The sequence below is a fragment of the Dreissena polymorpha genome, chromosome 10 (genome assembly GCF_020536995.1).
Source record: "Dreissena polymorpha isolate Duluth1 chromosome 10, UMN_Dpol_1.0, whole genome shotgun sequence".
NCBI classification, from domain to species: domain Eukaryota; kingdom Metazoa; phylum Mollusca; class Bivalvia; order Myida; family Dreissenidae; genus Dreissena; species Dreissena polymorpha.
In genome coordinates, this window is record NC_068364.1 from 51,113,777 (window position 1) to 51,136,115 (window position 22,339).

General features: G+C 34.1%; 1 protein-coding gene across 1 annotated transcript; it reads right to left on the bottom strand.

The window, feature by feature from the left end:
• Positions 1–436: 436 nt before the first annotated feature.
• LOC127848429 (uncharacterized) lies at positions 437–13,658 on the bottom strand. The gene is made up of 2 exons (XM_052380891.1): positions 13,400–13,658; positions 437–1,288 (listed from the first exon to the last, which is right to left on the bottom strand). The coding sequence occupies exon 2, from the start codon at positions 1,277–1,279 to the stop codon at positions 740–742; it is 540 nt and encodes a 179-aa protein (XP_052236851.1). The 5' UTR covers positions 1,280–1,288; positions 13,400–13,658; the 3' UTR covers positions 437–739.
• Between the last annotated feature and the right edge of the window lie 8,681 nt (positions 13,659–22,339).

Below are 22,339 nucleotides of genomic sequence, written 5' to 3' on the forward strand. Positions count from 1 at the left end.
AGAACATGGTTGCATGGTTACGCAGCAACTAATTCTTTGTGTCTAGGATTTAAAATGAGCTCGTTCGGGAAAAACTGTGCTTATTTAATGTGCGTTTATTGTCGTCCCAGATTAGCCTGTGCTGTCCGAACAGGCGTAAAGGAGGGGGGCAAAACGTTCCGCCCACAATGTTTTTTCGATTAGAATGACTTCTTTTAAACGAACAATGTCTCAAGAGCGCAAAGAATTTTACCTGATTAGCCAGTGTGGACTGCACAGGCTAATCTTGGCAACTCTTTACGCACATGCATTAAGCCCAAATTTTTCCATAACGAGGGCCAAATGACAGATAAGCAGCATTTTAAAACGACGGAGCACAACGTCAACCAATTCAAACAAGAAACGGCTTATTTCGCGTTTTATTGCAGATTTGAACTGTCTAACAATGTTACTGATAATGAATTTAACGCATATTTTTACTAATCTAATCAGAAAACGAATATGTTATATTAATTAAATAAATGTCATAATAAGAGTACGTCATAATAATAGTATGTCATATAAATAAATTATAGAGAGGGACATACAACTCGTGAAGTTTTGACTATCAGCAAGCAATGTTTGCAAGTGCATGTAGAAAACAGCAATAATCCTCTGGTGCCCTATGCATAAGCAAACGTAACTTGTAAAGGCATGACAAAGTTGTAGATTGGTTTAAACTATTCATTATCCACAAAGGCGGTTTACGCAGTTCACATATTTAACCGTCTTCTTCGTCTGGATCCACAAAATCCACGACTTCATCCTCAAACCGTGTCACGTGATCCACATCGCGACCGAACCTTCCACCGCCTAGAGTGTAGTCGCCGAACCCCGCACGTTTCCCGAAACGGCCGCCTCCGAGACCATAGTCGAAGTCCCAGTTGCCTTGGCGCTTGCTGACCTCCAGGGACAGACTTCCGGTCGCAGGGTCCAGCTCCGATTTTGACAGCAGCGCTGATAGCAACGGCTGATCGCGTGACGTCTGCGGACTGAGTTCGGAAATGGCGTCAAACTGAGACGGGTTTGCTTGCACATTTCTGGGAAACTCGGCAGCTGTTAAGATTATATCGTTTGTAGAAGGGCTGTTTGCTTTTAAATTTATGTGTAGCTCTTTTCGGAGTTCATTGAGAATTGTGTTTATCTCTTCGGTTTGTCGATTTCGTCCTAATGACGGGTACCCCAGTGCGCATGCGCAACCGATAACGAAAACAAAGAAGCACGTGATCATTTCTTGGGACGTCGTTGATGTCGCAGCCATTTTGGATCTCTGAAACAAATATCGGTTCATCAATAGACGGAACTGATAAAGCGCAAATGAGCGTATGAATTGGTTATCAAATCCCCAACAAATATTTACGCATGACATAATTCATGAATTGGAAATGAGTAATCAGCGCGCAATCGCAGCTCACGACCATGGCTTTGAACTTTAAGTGACATGTCAACATTTGTGTTCATAATTGTTCGAACATCTCAACAAAAGGGCATCGAATTACCGGCGAAGCATTGTCTGCTTGTAAATGTTAACAGCAAACTGAGTACAACGACTCGTGAGTAGCCACTAACACCATTCATGTCATGGCATGTTGGCCTATGATCCGAACATTGTCATTTAGTTATTACAAGCAAGCACAGTTATTACCTAATGTTTATTTTGCGGCCAGATTTTAAATACTTTATATACTTTAATGCAATCGACGTTGATTTAGTTGCAACATTTTTATCTATCTTAACTATAAAAAATGCCAAAAGTAAATGAACAAATATTATCAATAATCTGATCGTACAAAAAGCATTTTTGGATAATATCTAAACATGCTAAAACTTGGTGAGACGCACAACACATGAATAACAAAAAAAGCTAAATATATTCATTTATGCAGCCTAAAGCTAAATATATTCATTTATGCAGCCTAAAGTTAAATACCAACAATGAGCAAGTAAACTATGATGCAATGACGCATCATATGTTCCAATAACGTATACTATGATCCAATAACGTATAGTATGATACAATGACGTGCTATTTGATCCAATTACGTATAATATGATACAATAACGTATAATATGATCCAATGACGTATACTATGATCCAATGACGTATAATATGATTCTATGACGTATAATATGATAAATGACGTATACTATGATACAATGTCGTATACTATGATTCAATGACGTATACTATGATCCAATGACGTACACTATGTTCTTATGACGTATTTCATGATCGAATGACGAATAATATGACCCCATGGCGTATAATATGATCCTATAACGTATAATAAGATAAAATGACATGTTGTGTGATCCATTGACATTTGATACGATCCAATGACGTATACTTTGATCCGATGACGTATAATATGATCCAATGACGTATACTTTGAGCCAATGACGTCAACCATAATTGAAGGACGTATATTATGATCAAATAATGTAATATGATCCAAGACGTATACTATGATCCACTGACGTCAAGACGTATACTATGATCCACTGACGTATACTATGATCCAATTGTGTATACCAGGATCCAATGACGTATACTATTATCAAATGACGTATAATATGAATCAATGACGTAAATAATGATCCAGTGACGTATAAAATGATCCAATGACGTATAATATGATCCAATGATGTATAATATGATCCAGTGATGTATAATATGATCCAATGACGTATACTATGATCCAGTGACGTATACTATGATCCAGTGATGTATACTATGCTCCGATGACGTGTTATATTATCAAATGACGTATACTATAATCTAACGACGTATACAATTGTCCAATGACTTATGACATTCACGTGTATACTATTATAAGGTAGTTAGGATATTACCCGCTACTATCCACAGTGTATAGGTTTGCGTGTGCTAATGAATCTCAAACTTAATCTCAAATATTTACTATTCGAAAAGTCTTAATCTGTTTGTATTATCGTTTATAGAGGTGTACACCCTTGACACAATCATAATATTGAAATCACAGTTTTATATGAGTCGTGCTAGGAGAAAATTTGGTTTTATGCATGTGCATTAAGTGTCGCCCCATGATTTGCCAGTGCAGTCCGCAGAGGTTTATCATGGACAAAACTTTACACGTAAATTGGATGGTCGTTTAGAGGAGTCTTGACTTGAACGAAACATTCCATACGAGCGGACATTATCGTGAAGGACTGCACATGTAATCTGGGACGACACTTTACGTACATGCATTAAGCTGCGTTTTATAAGAACGTCACTTATTTGTATTACTTGTTTATAAAGAGTGAGTATAATAAACTACACTTTATCAAGTGGAATAAAGGCATCACACACAACATATCGACCGTGTGTTTGAGCACGATGCCATTCCGTGACTACTAAACTCGTTGTTCACTTTATTGGGCAATTACCATACAATTTCCGAGCTAAAACTAAATGCTAGTGTTGATATATGCGGTGTTGTTGGCCATGATTTTGAAACAACACTTTCACACTTAAATGATCGCCTAACAATAACAAGCTATTAATATTTTTAACAATATGCGCCGGAATATCAGCATCGTTCTAGGAAAACTGGCCTTACTGCATGTGTGAAAAATGTTGTCCTTGATTAGCCTGTGTATTCCACACAAGCATATAACGGACACCACTTTCTGCCTTAAAGGGGCCTTTTCACAGATTTTGGCATTTTTTTAACTTACTCATTAAATGCTTTATATTGATAAATGTAAACATTGGATCGTAAAAGCTCCAGTAAAAAATCAAGAAAAAAAATAAAAAAAGGAAAAGAACATTGCCCGGAGCAGGTTTCGAACCAGTGACCCCTGGAGTCCTGCCAGAGTCCTGAAGTAAAAACGCTTTAGCCTACTGAGCTATTCCGCCAAGTACACATTCTTGACGTATTTTATACCTTATATAAGCAATCTTCGTAGTTTCACAAAATTTAACGACAAAAACAGAACTCTCCAAATTATTCAATCGTTTCGCGTTGCAACGCTTTATAAATTTTAGGTTTTAAAATCGTCAAAAGATGCATATAATGGCTATATTAGAGCATGGTTAATGTTCAGTATTACTGTTTCCTCACAAATATCATAACTGAAACGAAAACTTACGAATCTTAAACAATTTTTTTCAATTTTGTCAATTTACCAAAGCGTGAAAAGATCCCTTTAACTGGAATTTCGCTAACGAAAAAAAAAGACAATAAAAAAATCTACACGCGGAAATGTCGTCCCAGATCCACACATGCTAATCTGGGGTGACTCTATACGCAACATTCAATAAGCCCAGTTTTTCTAGAACGCATATCATATTATTAAACACTACATTCGCTGCACACATATAGGTCTAATTTAACCCATTTATGCCTAGCGTCTGGAAAAAAGGCATCGGCAAACAGCGTACACCCAGCTGAGACACCGCATGATGCGGCGTCTCTTAGGGTCTGCGCTGTTTGCTTAAAGGATTTTCTGTGAGAAATATTCTAAATATAGAAATAAATATACTAGACATCCCTAATGTTAGACATAAATTGATCCAATTTAGAAGGATGGGAGAGTCCACTAGGCATAAATGGGTTAATAATATGAGCCGGAATTTCAGCCTCGTTTTGGGAAAACTGGCCTTACAACACAACATATCGACCGTGTGTTTGAGCACGATGCCATTCCGTGACTACTAAACTCGTTGTTCACTTTATTGGGCAATTACCATACAATTTCCGAGCTAAAATGCTAGTGTTGATATATGCGGTGTTGTTGGCCATGATTTTGAAAAAACACTTTCACACTTAAATGATCGCCTGACAATAACAAGCTATTAATATTTTTAACAATATGCGCCGGAATATCAGCATTGTTCTAGGAAAACTCGCCTTACTGCATGTGCGAAAAATGTTGTCTTTGATAAGCAAGTGTATTCCACACAAGCGTATGAAGAACACCACTTTCTGCCTTAACTGGAATTTCGCCAACGAAAAAACAACAAAACAAAAACAAACTGTACACGCGGAAATATCGTCCCAGATCCACATGCTTATCCGGGTTGACTCTTTACGAAACATTCAATAAGCCAAGTTTTTCTAGAACGCATAGCATATTATTAAACATTACATTCGCTGCACACTTATAGTGCTAATTTAACCCATATATGCATAGCGTCTGGAAAAAAGGGCTTGGCAAACAGCGCTGTCTGCTTAAAGGAATTTCTGTAAGAAATATTCTAAATATAGAAATAAATATACTAGACATCCCTAATGTTGGAAATAAATTGATCTAATTTAGAATGATGGAAGAGTCCACTAGGCGCATACATGGGTTAAAGGTATACTCATTGAGTTTTATATTGTAAAAACGGGTAAGTCTGCAAAGTTGTTTTACCATAGAGTCCGTTTTAAGCATACAACGCAGACCCTGATGAGACGCCGCATCATGTGGCGTCTCATCTGGGTCTACGCTGTTTGCCAAGTCTTTTTCTTCTAGACGCTAGGCATTTATGGATTTAACTCAAGTCAGTTTTCTTAAGAAGGTTTCGGTACTATATTACATTTCAGGTAAAGTTTCATCTGGTTGAAAAATATGGGTTAAAACGATCCCAGACACGTTTGTCGCTTGTTGATTTGTATACAGCATAAAATTAAAAAATTGTCATCCGTTAGACATTGTGAAATCAAAGAACGTATTCGTATGCCAACCTACTCTAAAAAGCCCATTAACACTCAACATCAACGAATATTTCGTAAAATATTACGAAAAAACGTTTACACAAAAAATTCCTTAAAGTAATAGCCAAAATTTTAAACGCTAGATATGATCTGGTATCACGCGATACAAAAGGCTTGTTTTATTGTATTGTGTCACTATATAGTTCATGTGAATTTCCGGCTACGATATCCGAACATTTACGAGATAACGCGAGATTGGCTCCGGGCAGCTTCGGAAACACAACGTACCGGTGGTACTCATGAAGACTTTGTTATGGTCTAATTCTGCTTAACGAAATATTTTGCGGAATATTCGTTGACTTTGAGTATTTATATTTCTTTAAACGCACATCTGTTTGGATAATACAAATGTGAAGTCCCTGCACTTTGTCATTCAGCAAAAATTTTCTGAATCATGTGTGACTGAATGACAACAATTTGCACCGTTCCAAAATAAAAGTTAAAAAGGCGGTTCTCAAATGGCAATCCAATTCCCTTAGGATTAATTACAAACAATTATAATACATTTTAATCACAAACTGTAAGAAAGGCATCCCTAAGGGGCAAACAGCTGAATCTAGCCGCCAATCCTTTCAAAAACACGCCTAAAATTTATCATGGTAGAATTTTGTTTTTCTAAATCCATAACGTTTCTCCAGATGTACTGCTTGTATTAAAACGTGCACTTCTGTCTATACTGTTCATCTGTATGTAACCCCGTAATAATTTGTTTTCGCAAATGCTACTAAACAAACGATTTCTGACGATATGTTAATATCTGAACCTTTAACAAAAAGTGATAAATTAAATATAATGCGTCCATCTTTAAAAATTGCGTCATCTGTAATCTCGTGTTATTTGTTGTCGTTATTTAAGATAAATTCAAATAAATGATACATTGTTATAAATATTACAAAACAAAAATTTCACTCTTCTTTGACATAAACTACAACAGACGTGTCATCTTTTGTCTATGAAAGGCTGACAGTTGATTGTAAAGTTGTTAAGATCCGTTGCTAAAGTTCTTCTCAGTTGAATTTTTCAAATGAAATTATATATAGCTAATTAACTTCTAAAAGAAAAAACAAAATATACTTGATGTTGACAATTAGCCCATTTATGCCTAGCGTCTAAAAAAAAGGCCTTTGAAAACAGCGTAGACCCAGATGAGATGCCGCAATCATGCGGCGTCTCATCTGGGTCTACGCTGTTTGCCAAGGCCTTTTTTCTAGACGCTAGGCATAAATGGGCTAATAAGGTCTGCGCTGTTTGCTTAAAGGAATTTCTGTGAGAAAAATTCTAAATATAGAAATAAATATACTAGACATCCCTAATTTTGGAAATAAATTGATCCAATTTAGAAGGATGGGAAAGTCCACTAGGCATAAATGGGTTAAGCTTTGCCATGAAAAGATAGTGATTGTCGCGGATTGCAGATGCTTACATTTTGTTTACACCAAATCTAAGGAACTAGAAAGGATTCACCTTAAATTTTGTAAAAGATTACTAAGAGTACAAAGCAATTCGTGTTCTGCTGCAGTATATGGTGAACTGGGCAGATATCCTCTATATATACACAGATACATTAGAATAATTAAATATTGGTTTTAAATTAAAGACAGTTATAATATTATACTAAGTGTTGTTTAAAATGAGGCTCTTAAAGATTGCATTAATGGCAAGAAAAATTAGGTATCAAATGTGAAAAAGCTGCTCAACGATTACGGGTTCGCTTAGGTGTTTGAAAATGGTCACTATGTTAACACAAACACATTTCTAACTGAATTTAAATGTAGAGTCATAGATTGCTTTAAACAACACGGGCTTCAATCACTTGAAAGTCCAGTTTTAATATTGTACAAAGAATTTAAATTATCGTTCGAGTATGAAAAATATTTAGATGTCCTACCTAAAAGCCTCAGATTTTATTTCTGTAGATTAAGAATGTCATGCCATCCATTAAGAATTCAAACGGGTAGGTACATTAATAATCGCATAGCAAGGGAAGAAAGGTATTGCAGTTGTTTTAACTCACGTGATATAATGCGTCGTCTCATCTGGGTCTGCGCTGTTTGCTTAAACGAATTTCTTTATGAAATATTCTAAATATAGAGATAAATATACTTGACACCCCTCATTTTGGAAATAAATTGATCCAATTTAGAAGGATGGGAGAGTCCACTGGGCATAAATGGGTTAAACCACAATTTTCGCAGAAGGCGGCTTTAATTATGATTTCATGTACATTTGTCTTTCTTTAGGTCCGGTATCGTTGACGATTCGTTTCATTTACAGCCTAAATTCTCGGGAAGAGGCACTAGAAGTTGAGGATAAGTTTATTTTTTTGTTCGATTCACATAAACTTAAGAAAAACACAGCAACTTCTGTCATCATACGTACGTATGGAGACTGTCATGACAGTTCAATGAGTGTAATGCTGTAAACGGATTTATATTCAACGGCATTAACTTTAATGTTTTTTAAACTATGACATGTTCGTTCACTGGTAAATTCTTGGATATCCGTGTACGTACAAAATGAGGATTTTGCGTCGGACATTTTCCTATGTGTTTGTGTGTACGGTAATTCGTGGATCGGTAAACCCACCGATGTGTTTGTGTGTACGGTAATTCGTGGATCGGTAAACCCACAAAAGCAACGAAAATGAATGTCCCTTCAATACTAATTTTTATTTAAAAAAACAGGGACGACACTTTCCGCCTAAACTTGATTTTCGGTATGGAGGGACTTCCTTGAAACTAAAAATACCATTAAAGCGGAAAGTGTCGTCCCTGATTAGCCTGTGCGGACTGCACAGACTAATCTTGGACGACACTTTACGCACATGTATTATGCCCAGTTTTATCAGAACAAGACACATTGTATCAACATTAGACAGCATGTCTGACATAATAATGGTTTATATATATATATATATATATATATATATATATATATATATATATATATATATATATATGTATGTATATCGGTGTTAAATACGTTATTACATATTAAGAAAACTGTTCAATGTGAATTTTTTTATTTACTTATTTGGATCATAGGCGAACAGAGGCGTCCCTGTGATTGAAAGCGATATATTCACGACCGTTCTCTAGTTATGTTTTGATTTTAATCAAATTTTAATTAATTTTATCTTTATTATTTCCCACTTTTGACACGAACAGTTTTTGTCGTTTTCTTCAAATCAAAAGATAAGACGCCTTGTTGTTGTTTTGTTATAAAACAGAAGCTTTGCCACAAACATAAACATAGAGATACATGTACATACTGATTATCGTATACTGTATGAGTATGTTTACTGTAATTGACATGTGCTTTTGGTATTTGTAAATTATTCTATATTATGGCAATAATGAAAACCAAGATCAAGAAATGAATTTTTGTTACATTTACTATCCGAAAGCTTTTAAGTGTCGGCAAGTGACAACTGTACATCCAAAACAGGTCATCTCGATGCAACAATTAACACAAAATGATGACCGTTGAATCACGCCTTGTTGCGGTCGATGAAAAGTAGGGATGCAGCCGATTGACCGTTTAAATTTTCAAGTCAAGGTTGATCTAAAGCATGTTTTATGACGCATTTTTCGTGGACAAAATCAAACGAATGTCATCTCTAGCGCATGACATACTATCAATTTACATTGTCGCCTTCTAAAAACAACGGGCCTCACCGTTGTCGGGAATCAATAACGTGTCAATGACCACAGTAATACAGAAACGAACCAGTACCTTTTGTTGTTACAAACAGTGGTAACGTTTTGATACTATACACACTTGTAACTTTTACGAGCGAAAATTTAACTCTGGACATGTGGTATGTGTGCTGTTTGCGTAGAGGTAACTGACTCGTTTATTGAACACGCGCTAAGTCAATCGATTGAAAACTCGGTCTGCTTATTTGATGCTTCGTTAACTAACTTACAAGATTGATAGCTCTTCAATACAAAGTCAAAATCAAAGTGCAAGAGTATCACTTTTTGTTGAAATCTTAACCAGTTCACGTCGTAATTTGTCCATCAATTATTAACCCATTATGCCTAGCGTCTAGAAAAAAGGCCTTGGCTAACCGCGTAGACCCAGATGAAACGCCGCATGATGTCTAGTATATTTATTTCTATATTTAGAACTTTTCTTAAATAAATTCCTTTAAGCAAACAGCGCAGATCCTGATGAGACGCCGCGACATGCGGCGTTTCATCTCGGTCTACAGTGTTTGCCAAGGCCTTTTTTCTAGACGCTAGGCATACATGGGTTAAGCACAACATAAAACTAGTTAGGAATAAAGACCGAGTCATAACGTCGATAATGTTTTTTATAAATAATATCAAAATAATATATGTTTATAATAACAATAATATCCCATACTAATAATTAAAAGACACTCAAAAACGTAACCCAATAATACTACTACTACTACTACTACTACTACTAATAATAATAATAATAATAATAATAATAATAATGATTATAATAATAGACATAATAATACACATTAGGCCACAACAAATTGATTAAATGTTCGATGGATTCGCCGCACCTAAAAAGCTTAAAACTAAATAAAAATATTTTTATTTTTATTTTGCGCCCGCAGCAAAAAAATTGCTGCGCACCTATTTATTAAATGATTTAGTGTTATTTAGCCTACGTATTTTACGACATAGAGTGTTATAACGCTTTGCGTTATTCGATTGGTTTATGGTAAAAACAAATGGCAGCGTTCGTCTGTCTTGTCATGTCTGCAAAAGACACAAATTGAAATATTACTTTTTCCCCAGGGCAATGAGTCATTTCATTATAGATGACTTGAGTTATTATAAATTTCAACCGCATCTACATCAGGATGTGAAATGTCGCCGGTATGCCTTCGATTGGTAAAAATCTGCAATAAACTTGTTGGTATTGATTAAGATAAAATATTAAAAATTAACATGCAAAGAAGTGTCGTCGTTGAACTGGACAAAACATGTCGAGTATAATATAAATTGTACGAGCCACCTTATATCTACTAGTTCAAACTGTTGATGGCTAAGTGCAAGGTGTACATTATGCCCTTAAAACATGAATTTAACACAAGTAAGAAAGTGAAGAAACTTTCTGGACTTAAACAACTTTACTGGCATTTGATTGACCTTTTTATATTAAAATACAAATCTTTATCTACCTATTTCTTATTTTTCTTTCATAAGAAAGTTATGTTTTTTTAACTTTACAAAACTTCAATGTTTAAAATTTTTCCCCAGCGCAAATAGTCATTTCATTATAGATGACTTGAGCTATTATAAATTTCAACCGCATCTACATCAGGATGTGAAATGTCGCCGGTATGCCTTCGATTGGAAACAATCGGCAATTTCTAATTTTAACAGTGCTAAAATAACAAATGTAATGCATCGAGTATTGTATAATACCATAACCTATGACAGGGATTTCATCGAGTATTGTATAATACCATAACCTATGACAGGGATTTCATCGAGTATTGTATAATACCATAACCTATGACAGGGATTTCATTGAGTATTGTATAATACCATAACCTATGACAGGGATTTCATCGAGTATTGTATAATACCATAACCTATGACAGGGGTTTCATCGAGTATTGTATAATACCATAACCTATGACAGGGATTTCATCGAGTATTGTATAATACCATAACATATGACAGGGATTTCATCGAGTATTGTATAATACCATAACATATGACAGTGATTTCATCGAGTATTGTATAATACCATACCCTATGACAGGGATTTCATCGAGTATTGTATAATACCATAACATATGACAGGGATTTCATCGAGTATTGCATAATACCATAACATATGACAGGGATTTCATCGAGTATTGTATAATACCATACCCTATGACAGGGATTTCGTCGAGTATTGTATAATACCATAACATATGACAGTGATTTCATCGAGTATTGTATAAAACCATACCCTATGACAGGGATTTCATCGAGTATTGTATAATACCATAACATATGACAGGGATTTCATCGAGTATTGTATAATACCATAACATATGACAGGGATTTCATCGAGTATTGTATAATACCATACCCTATGACAGGGATTTCATCGAGTATTGTATAATACCATAACCTATGACAGGGATTTCATCGAGTATTGTATAATACCATACCCTATGACAGGGATTTGAATTGAAGCAGAATCCTGCTTTTTGATGCAAGCATTTTGCAATTTTGTCACTTTTGACTTATGGAAATCATCTTCCATGCATCATTTTTATGCAAATGTTACCATGAAACTTAAATAAAATGTATGTTTTATTATACAAAAAATAGGTTTTTATTTAAGCCAGATATACTAAAAGGTATACAAAACAATTTTTGTAGAGCAATCATCTAATATATATAAACAAAATATATAGATTTCAGTATTTTGACCCCTGAAAATTTTATTTGACCCCTGAAAATTTCAAGCACAGGGTCATTTGACTCCTGGTTTTCAACAACTATTGAAATCTGTGCTATGATATTTAGAACTAATACAAATACGAGATATTTCGTATCAGTGTTTTTTTTTGCCCCAAATTACAGACTCTTATAGGATGTGTCCAATTGAAACTTGTAAAAAAGGGCTGGTTTCCAAAAAGTACCTTTCTGTTAAAAGTCTCGCCAAAATTTCAAAACAATAAGTCAATTGTTTTTTAATAAATTCAATTGGTTTATTGAGTTTCTCATACAGCAGTTTAATGCCCTAGCACTTATAATATACATTTAAGAAAGCAGTTAAACATGCACTTATTAACAATTGGTATACTGTTATCTATAATCATAATAATAATGATTAAATATTCCCAATTTCATGGTGTATCGCATATTATCCCCAATTAAAAAGGCACAGGCTGTAAAATATGACGCGAAGAAAAATCACTGCTTATGCTTGATATTTATTGTATTATTTATTGTGTCATGTTATTAAACCATCATTGACAGAAAACTGAGCTCCTTATATAACTTTGATAATAAAAACCATGTACCATGTTATACTTAAGTTATCACTACCTGGTGTGAGAAAGCAGAACAGCTATTAGAGACTTTTTTTTATTTATTTTTACAAACATTTGAAACTTAAACTCAATTATTACTTCCAAATGACTTTGTACTGGCATTTTGCAAATTTCATGCATTTATTTGGCAAAATATATCAATTTACATAGACAATATATGTATTTGTTATTTTTCGCTTTTCGCACGCCTGTTATTTAACAAAAAATATAATAAAAATAAATTTATTTTTATTTCGCTCGCTCGCTCCATTTTTATATTAATAATAATTTTTGTATATATATATTCAAAGGATCTATATATATATATATATATATATATATATATATATATATATATATATATATATATATATATATATATATATATATATATAATTTTATTTTGTATGTTATTATTTTAAAATAATAAGTATTACTTTTATTGTATAATTATTATTATTTATTTATTTATTTTTATTATTATTATTATGATTATTATTATTATTATTATTATTATCATTATTATTATTGCGGCGAACAATTAAAACTCCTCAAACACGAAACTTTTGTGCTACAAATACAAAAAAAACACGTTTAAAATTTAAAAAAGCGTATTAATATTAAGACTTACGTGTTGAGTATTTTTCCTATACAACTGATTTGAATATTAGTCCACGTGATCTTCAATTTTGATTGTTATATATGAGATGTATTGCGTTCAGGTTTGAAATAACCCTGTTCGTGCTCTATTTCAGTTCATTATATGTTCAACATTGAGTCTGACCTCAAACTATATGAAGATTACACGGCATCAATTAAACAAAACATTTTAAAGCAACTGTTTAACAGAACTCGCTACCAAAGAGAATGGCAACTAAACCCGTGCCCGCCTATTTTACGATCTATCGTATTTGAAATTCTCGTTGACATACGCGGCACGCGAGACGAGAACACCGCGCGTGGTAAGATCGCTTATCTGATTTCTGCACATAAACGATCCACCAAGTCATTGGAAACTCGTGAACAAGTTTCTGACGGATTGTTCATCTTATTTGTGTTTGAAATGCGATCCTTTGAGACGTTTAAATGTTTACAATGTCCTCGTTGAAGAATGTAAATTTAAATGTTAAATGTGCTGGTAGGCGACATATCAACCCAAATGTTCATCAAGTGTTCATATTTTCTATTTGCACAAACCTCTCATAAGTGATTGAACATAGCTTCTTTGAATCTTAGTTTAACCCATTTATGCCTAGCGTCTTGAAAAAAGGCCTTGGCAAACAGCGCAGACCCAGATGAGACGCCGCATGATGCGGCGTCGTCTCATCTGTGTCTGCGCTTTTTGCGTAAAGGGATTTCTGTAAGAAATATTCTAAATATAGAAATAAACATACTAAACATCCCTATTTTGGAAATAAATTGATCCAATTTAGAAGGATGGGAGAGTCCATAATGCATAAATGGGTTAACTTGATTAAAATTAAATGGTATGAGCAGCGTTCTAGGGAAACTTGAATGTTTGCGGTCCGCGCAGGCTAATCAGGCAAAACACTCTCCGCCTACAGTGGATTTTCGTTTAGAAGAGACCCCCTTTAAATAATAAATTTCATAATAGCGAAAAGTTTCGTCCCTGATTAGCCTATGCAGACTGAACAGGCTTATCTGGGAAAACACTTTACGCACATTCATGAAGCACAATGTATCGTCGTATTTCTGTCTCAGCTTGAAGTATTTCACGTTTCGACAATCCGGAACGTAACCGCATGGAAACCCATCCGTCAGTTTCTATTGCAACTTACATTACCATGTTTTCCTTTCAATAAATTGTTCCTTTAAAAAGATTTTAGTAATAACAAAACGTTCAGACAGGACTCAAATAAAACATTACACGTAAAAGTCCATGCTATAATACTGTTAAACCATTATCATTCGTGTGACAATAATTTTCGTGAATTTCGGGGTTTTACGAATTTAACATAACACATCGGCAAATGGCCGCCGCAAATTCCTAAGTTTCTATTATGAAAATCAGAAGTCTTAGAAACATTTCGTCCACGAAAAAGTCTTTTTTAAAGCACGATTTTTTCCCTTTCACAATATATAAATTTCCTCGTCAATAGGTGTGTGAGGGTCAAGGACATTTCACTCCACACCGTACAGGGTTTACAAGCAATATATGCATGTTATGAAACTTTGTGTGCATTTTACAATCAAAAAGCGTTTCCATCGCAAAATAAACAATATTTGTATTGTTAAAGAATTGATTATAGTCCCGTATCACAACGCCTGGAAGAGGGGTAACATCAGATCTCATTCTTTACTTTACGCAAACCATTAAATAATTAGTTTTACTAAATACATGCCAGTACAAGAATAGGAACGATTTTGCCGCTTTAAGCGAGGGTCAAGTTTTGTTCCGTTTGTAACTAATAATTATCATTTTTATCAAAACAAATATTCATTTAAAGGTCCCCTTGTATTTACATGCCCCAGTATAAAGGTAGGCATAATTAGAAAGTCCAAAAAGTGATTACAAGCAGAAAACAAGTCACCAATTAACTGATTGACACGCTTACATTTCCAAAATATATAGCGTATAGTTTCACATTAAGTTTAACGAAAGGAACAGTTAGCTGCAGTGGTATATCCATTTAAAAAAGTGTGTACTTGTACTTTGATTCTATGTACAATTCTACGAGTATATTGAATCCCCTGTAATTTGGTATCCCATGTTATATGAAATGAATATGTCGCCATTCATTTGATTCAATATCAATAAAAATGTTCGACCTTTTAGCTATACTCACCGGCGAAGACTCGTTTTTATGTCCCCCAGTCTATACCGGGGAACATATTGTTTTTGCCCTGTCTGTTGGTTTGTTGGTTTGTTGGTTTGATGGTTTGTTTGCGTCAAACTTTAACATTGGCCATAACTTTTGCAATATTGAAGATAGAAACTTGATATTTGGCATGCACGTGTATCTCATAGAGCTGCACATTTAGAGTGGTGAAATGGTGAAAAGTCAAGGTCGAAGTCATCCTTCAAGGTCAAAGGGGAAGGTAAACTGTCAAATTTTGCAATATTGACGACAGCAACTTGATATCTGGCATGCATGTGCATTTTGAGTGGTGAAAGGTCCAGGTCATCCTTCAAGGTAAAAGGTCAAGGTTAAAGGTAGAATATATGGGGACATAGAGTTTCACAAACACATCTTGTTTTGTAATTACATCGTACATAGGTCGTTTTCTCTTTGTCTTCACTATGATGACCCGTAGGCTAGTGGGGATGAAAGGCTTCATGATTTTAATGACGTTTCAGATTTTAAAGCCTCTATAACGCTCAAAATCAACGAAAATTTCGCAAAGTATTTCGTAAAATAAGCTTAACACATAGACAATCAGTGTTCCTTATAGCAATAGCCACAATTTCAACGCTTGATGTGGTATGATTACATAGATTTCTGTAGATACAAAATGCTCGTTTTTATTTATTTGTGACACAATTAATTCCATTTAAATTTCCCGCGTTTTATCTATTCATACGACACACGAACACCATGTTAGTGTTCATGTGTCGTATGAATAGACATCGTTGCGGGAAATTAAAATGGAATTAAATATGCAAAACAATAATAAAAACGAGCATTTTGTATCTACAAACATCGCTTTTGCCAGACCACATCTGGCGTTGAAATTTCGGCAATTACCATAAGGAACACTGATTTTTTAATTGGTAAAGTTTATTTTACGAAATATTGTACGACAATTTCGTTGATTTTTGACTAGTAATGTTACTTTAAAGGGATCTTTTCACGGTTTGGTAAATTGATAAAATTGAAACAAGTTGTTTCAGATTCGCAAATTTTCGGTTTAGTTATGATATTTGCGAGGAAGCAGTATTACTGAACATTTGCCATGGTCTAATATAGCCATTATATGCATCTTTTGACGATTGTAAAACCTAAATATTATAAAGCGTTGCAACGCGAAACGATTGAATAATTTGGAGAGTTCTGTTGTTGTCATTTACATTTGTGAAACTACGGAGATGGCGTATATAAAGTATAAAATACACTACTTATGCATGCTTGGCAAGATAGCTCAATTGCCTAATGCATTTTTTCTTCAGGATTCCGGGGGTCACTGGTTCGAGCCCTGCTGCGGGCTACTTTTTTTCCTTTTTTAAATTTTATTTTTGATTTTTTACTGGAACTTTTAAAATTTAATGTTTACATTTATCAATATAAATCATTTAATGACAAACTTCAAAACATGCCAACATCTTTGAAAAGGTCGCTTTAATGTACCTTGTCACTGCGAAAATAATACCTTGGAAAAATAGGTAATTTGAATGTATGTACGTTAATTTTATACACTTATCGGAACTGAAATACTGAAAGAATTTCAGTACTGTGGATTAAATCCCCAACGAATTTAACACCCTATTCGTACCATGATTTAAATCAAAGCGCTGAAGGCACCGAGGTTGTTCGCTGTTGTATAATCTTAGACGCAACTCAGTTTTCAAAATTATGTTATAGGTTTTAATATCGCAAGTTTGAAATGAACACACCCAGTTCAAATTTATAAAGAGTGTGTCTTAAAGCACAGGTTGAGATGGGTTTTTTTTTTCAAATCATTAATAAAAAAGATAAGTTAAGCTCCATTTTGGGGAAACAGGTCTTAATCATATGCATTAATTGTCATCCCAGTACCAGAGACTGTCTTTAAACGAAAAACACCATAAAATCAGAAAGTGTCGTCCTTGATTAGCTTGTGCTAATCAGTGTGCACAGGATAATTTTATTGGACATGCATTAAGCCCCGTTTTCCCTGAAAGCAGCCAATATGTACAGATTTCAATGATAAACACTAGACTGGCCAATGTCGTCTTACAAGCTGTTTAACACTATTGATTAAAAACATACACTGCAGTAGTAGAGCAGACGCTCCTAGCATTGGTCGTTTGATTAATTTTACTGCAGGTAGTGCAGACAGGCAGTGGTTATCGTTCCTAGCGTAGCTTACAGCAGACTGACTTGCAAAACTGCCTCTCTACATTAGTCGTGAGCTGACGCTTACAACAAAAAATAAACTTTTTTTTACAAATTGTTATGTCAGGTTGATTGAATAGAGGATTTTGAAGTAGAAGCTGGTTTTTATTTTATTTTTTCAACAAAGTTCAATATATGATTTCATTGTATCTTTCCGAATTTCATTACGTATCCTGTTAATCAAATTTGCGGGATAGTGACTTCCACAATTATTTTAATGTAACAATATATAATTAGAGTCGGTTCATTAATGACTGCCAATAGGCAGTGACGATGAACAATTACACAATATTGTTATAAATGGCAGAACGTACAACTAATGCTTCTGTTATAAATGAAGATAATTTGATAAGTTCAGTTCTATTAACACTTTTCAATAACTGTATATATTTAAACACTGATGGTCGTATACGATACTTCTTATTTATATACTTTTTTCTTAAATCGGAAAAGCAGGGACATATACATACAAAGTGGTATTCGTCTTCTATATCAAATGTGTTGTTATTTAAACAGTACAAGCAATATCGTTCATTTCTAGGTTTATTAATGTGTCTCCCAGTCTGGATTATAAAGGATTGGCAGACATTCTCAATCTACAAAAATAATATCTTAGGCTTCTAGGGACTTCATTTGAATATGTTTCATATTCTAAGGTAGTTTTGAACTGCCTATACATATCAAGCACAGAGCTACGTTCAAGGGAACGAGACCATTCTTGTTTAAAGTTATCTATTACCCTATATTTAAAGGTACATACACATGAATTTACATCTAAATACTGCGTATTATCAAATAAGAAAGTAAGTCCGTATTCGTTCAGCATATTTCTTACATTGTGTACCCAATTTTGGTTACCATCGCTACAAATGGCTACATCCTGGGGATAGATACGCTTTGAGATAATATCATCAGTCGAAATAATCTTGAGCCAATAATTGAAAATGCGAACGTATCGATTTATAAACAGAGGGTATCTACCCAGTTCTCCATAGACTGCGGCAGTGCATGTATTTGTGGGGACATTTAGTAAACGCTTACAAAACTTTAAGTGGATCCTTCCAATTTCTTTACTTTTTGTGTAGCCCCATATCTCTAACCCATAACTTAAAATAGAACCAACGAATGCGTCAAACAATTGACATAGAACTTTGGGTGTTAGGTCATACATTTTACAATTGTGTAATAAAAGATTCATCGCTTTAAGGGCCTTTCCGGCTAGATGCTCTTGATTTAGATAAAAGTTTCCTGTATATTTAAATATCAGCCCAAGGTAATTGAAGCTATCTGGAGCTTCTATTGGTATGCCGTTATATGTCCATTTTTCGGAGCGCAATAGTCCACCTCTTTTACGAAAAAACATAATCTTTGTTTTGTCTGTGTTTACTTGTAACCCCAAGTTTTGCTAAACTCGTATAAATTATCCAATTGAGTCTGAATTTCACTCGGTGATTTACCAACAATATACATGTCATCGGAAAAAATTAGAAGTATAAGCACACTATCATCGATTTGTATGCCAGATTCTATGTCGTTTTGTAGAAACAACTCTAGGTCCTCCACACATATAGAAAATAACAGAGGTGACATTACCTTCTCTTGACGAAGCCCTACTGCATATGAAAAGAAATCAGAAAATGAGAAACAATGTTTGACGCACGATTTTACTTTTCTATTCATATCGCGTACAATTCTAAGAATTTTACCGGAAATTCCAGATTTGTACAATTTAAGCCACAGGCCGCTTCTATAAATAGAATCGAAGCATTTCATCATATCGACGAAAATAACATACAAACGCCTGTTTTTATACAAATAATGTTGAATTAAAGACATGAGAATAAACGCCGCATCAATAGTAGATCACCCTTTCTGAAATCCGAATTGTGCGTCCGAAATTATGTTATTGTCATTACAGACTTTCTCGATACGCTTATTTAATATTGTTGTAAATATTTTGGATAAACAACTTACTAGAGTAATGCCTCGATGGTTATTGACGTCATTTATTGAACTTTTTTTATGAATTAGTATAATTATTCCCTCTGTCCACGCATCTGGAAAAGCACCTGAATTAAGAATTGCGTTAAACATGTAACACATATGAGCCGATAAAATATCAATACTTTCCAGAAAATATTCGTTTAACAAAATGTCTTTGCCACATGATTTACTGCGTTTCAAAATTTTTACGGCATTCACAATTTCGTCAATGCTGATCTCTCTATCAAGTTCTGGATATACATCATTAGGCAAATTAAAATCATCATAAAAATTAAAAGCTTCAGATTCCTCATTGCTACTGTTGAACATGTCAGTACTCATATTTTCGAAATATTTGAGGAAATCATCCAAAGAAATATCTCTTGAATTTTTACATGATTTTGATTGAAAATGTTTCCAAAAAACCTAGGTCTGCATTTGCTCATCTGCTCAAGTTCACGCATTTTATTTTTGTAGTATATACGCTTTTTTTGGTAACCATATTTTTATACTCCTCTTTTCGTTTACAAAAATTTATTCTACAAGCATCCGTCTTATGTATGTTAAATAATTTCAGGGCTTCTAAATAGTAAACGCGCGCTTCTTTGCATTCGCTTTCAAACCACTTATTTTCCCCATGTTTATTTACATTAAAATTAACGTTATTTTTAAAATAGCCGGTTTTACAAAAAAGTGGATCGTCTACACTTCGTATTAGTAAAATCATTAATCATAGTATTAACAGATTCTCTGCTTTCGCAGTTAACATTATTTACTATGGAATTAAATTATGTCAGATTACCAATAATACCTGACCGAAATTGATCCCTAATTGTCGTTCCATTTACATTTATTTTGTTTATGACTGGTGTTTACAAGGTTATTATGACTGCAGCTTAATGTAAAAAGTATTGGGGCATGATCGCTCCATTCATTAAAATCTCAAACAAAAAAATCATGAAACTTGTGAAAAATTACAATCAACGGTTAGCAAATAATCAATAACTGAGCACCCGTTATGCCAAAGAGTTTATATTATTTTACAGTATGGCAGATGTTTTTTCTGAGTCCTTAATACTTGTGCAACATCAAGATAAATCCTTTCAAACAGTTCTGTTTTATGCAAATGACAAGTAAATCATGTAATTTCGAATCATTTTTTGAAGTCAAGTAATCCGCGGTGTATATACAATAATGTTTATTCGCTCAAGAATAAACTGTCTTATTCAACGCAAACGCTATTTTCCTAAGGGATCGCCGAAACCCAAACCCCAATTTTATAACCCATCCTACCCTGTCTACTCTAACAAATAGACTCGTGTTATATTAAAGGGGCCTTTTCACAGATTTTGGCATGTATTGAAGTTTGTCATTAAATGCTTTATATTGATAAATTAAAACATTTGATCTAAAAAGCTCCAGTAAAAATCAAGAAAACAATTTAAAAAAGTAACCCTCAACAGGGCTCGAGCCACTAACCCCTGGAGTCCTGGAATAAAAGTCTCCCATTAGACCACTCGGCTATCCGTTCTCATACAATGAGGGATGTATTTTATACTTTATATAAGCCATCAACGTAGTTTCACAAAACATAACGACAACAACAAGATTCTCCAAATTATTCAATCGTTTCGCGTTGCAACGCTTTATAATTTTCAGGTTTTTAAATAGTAAAAGATGCATAACATGACTTTTTTAGAGAATGGTTAATGTTCAGTATTTTTGTTTCCACACAAATATCATAACTAAATAAAAAATTCGCGAATCTGAAACATTTTTTTTTTAATTTTGTCAATTTACTATATTTAAATGTTAAATATTGATTGGCAGGCAATTATGTTTAAACGGCATCTTTTAAGGCATAACTTAGAAAAGTACATTTTTGTCCACACGCCGAAGTTAAACTAGAGAAACAGGTTTGCATATGTGTTTAATTGTAAGAACATACAGCATCTAATCGCACACCGAATGAAACCTGAAATATAATTCGTCGTTTTTTTTATAAGAAAGATGCGTTTATTAATTAAAATTATTTCATGGGAATTTTCTTCAGAAAACACGCAGTGTTGCATCTGATTGTTGTTCTTCCTCAATAAGTAAACATGTGCGAAAAACATTTACAATAAATCAAGCTTATAATTTTTTTTGTAATTATTCCACCAACTATTGAAAATATTATAATACTCATCCTGCCCTAACACGTACTCTTCAAGACGAGCTTATATGTAGACCTGTCTTGTCCCGTTTTTTGTCTCTTATTTGGGAAATTTTTTATGCTTATTGCGACAAAATAATGAAACATTAAAATATGGTATGGTATCGTGTTTCGGTTCCATATTTGAATACAGGGAAAGCTCTTCGTAGTACCTTATGAATCAAAATGTTGTCTTGTATCGACATGTCTACCTAAGGCTATTACTTATGCCAATATCACAAGATTAAATTGCGTCTCAATCTGGTAAAACTTTGCTTAATGCATGTGCGCCAAGTGTCCGCACAGGCTAATCAGGGACGACAATTTCCTTCTAAACTGG

What these genes read in the sequence shown, in the direction of transcription:
- LOC127848429 (XM_052380891.1), bottom strand. Translation starts at nt 1,279, where the DNA reads ATGGCTGCGACATCAACGACGTCCCAAGAAATGATCACGTGCTTCTTT.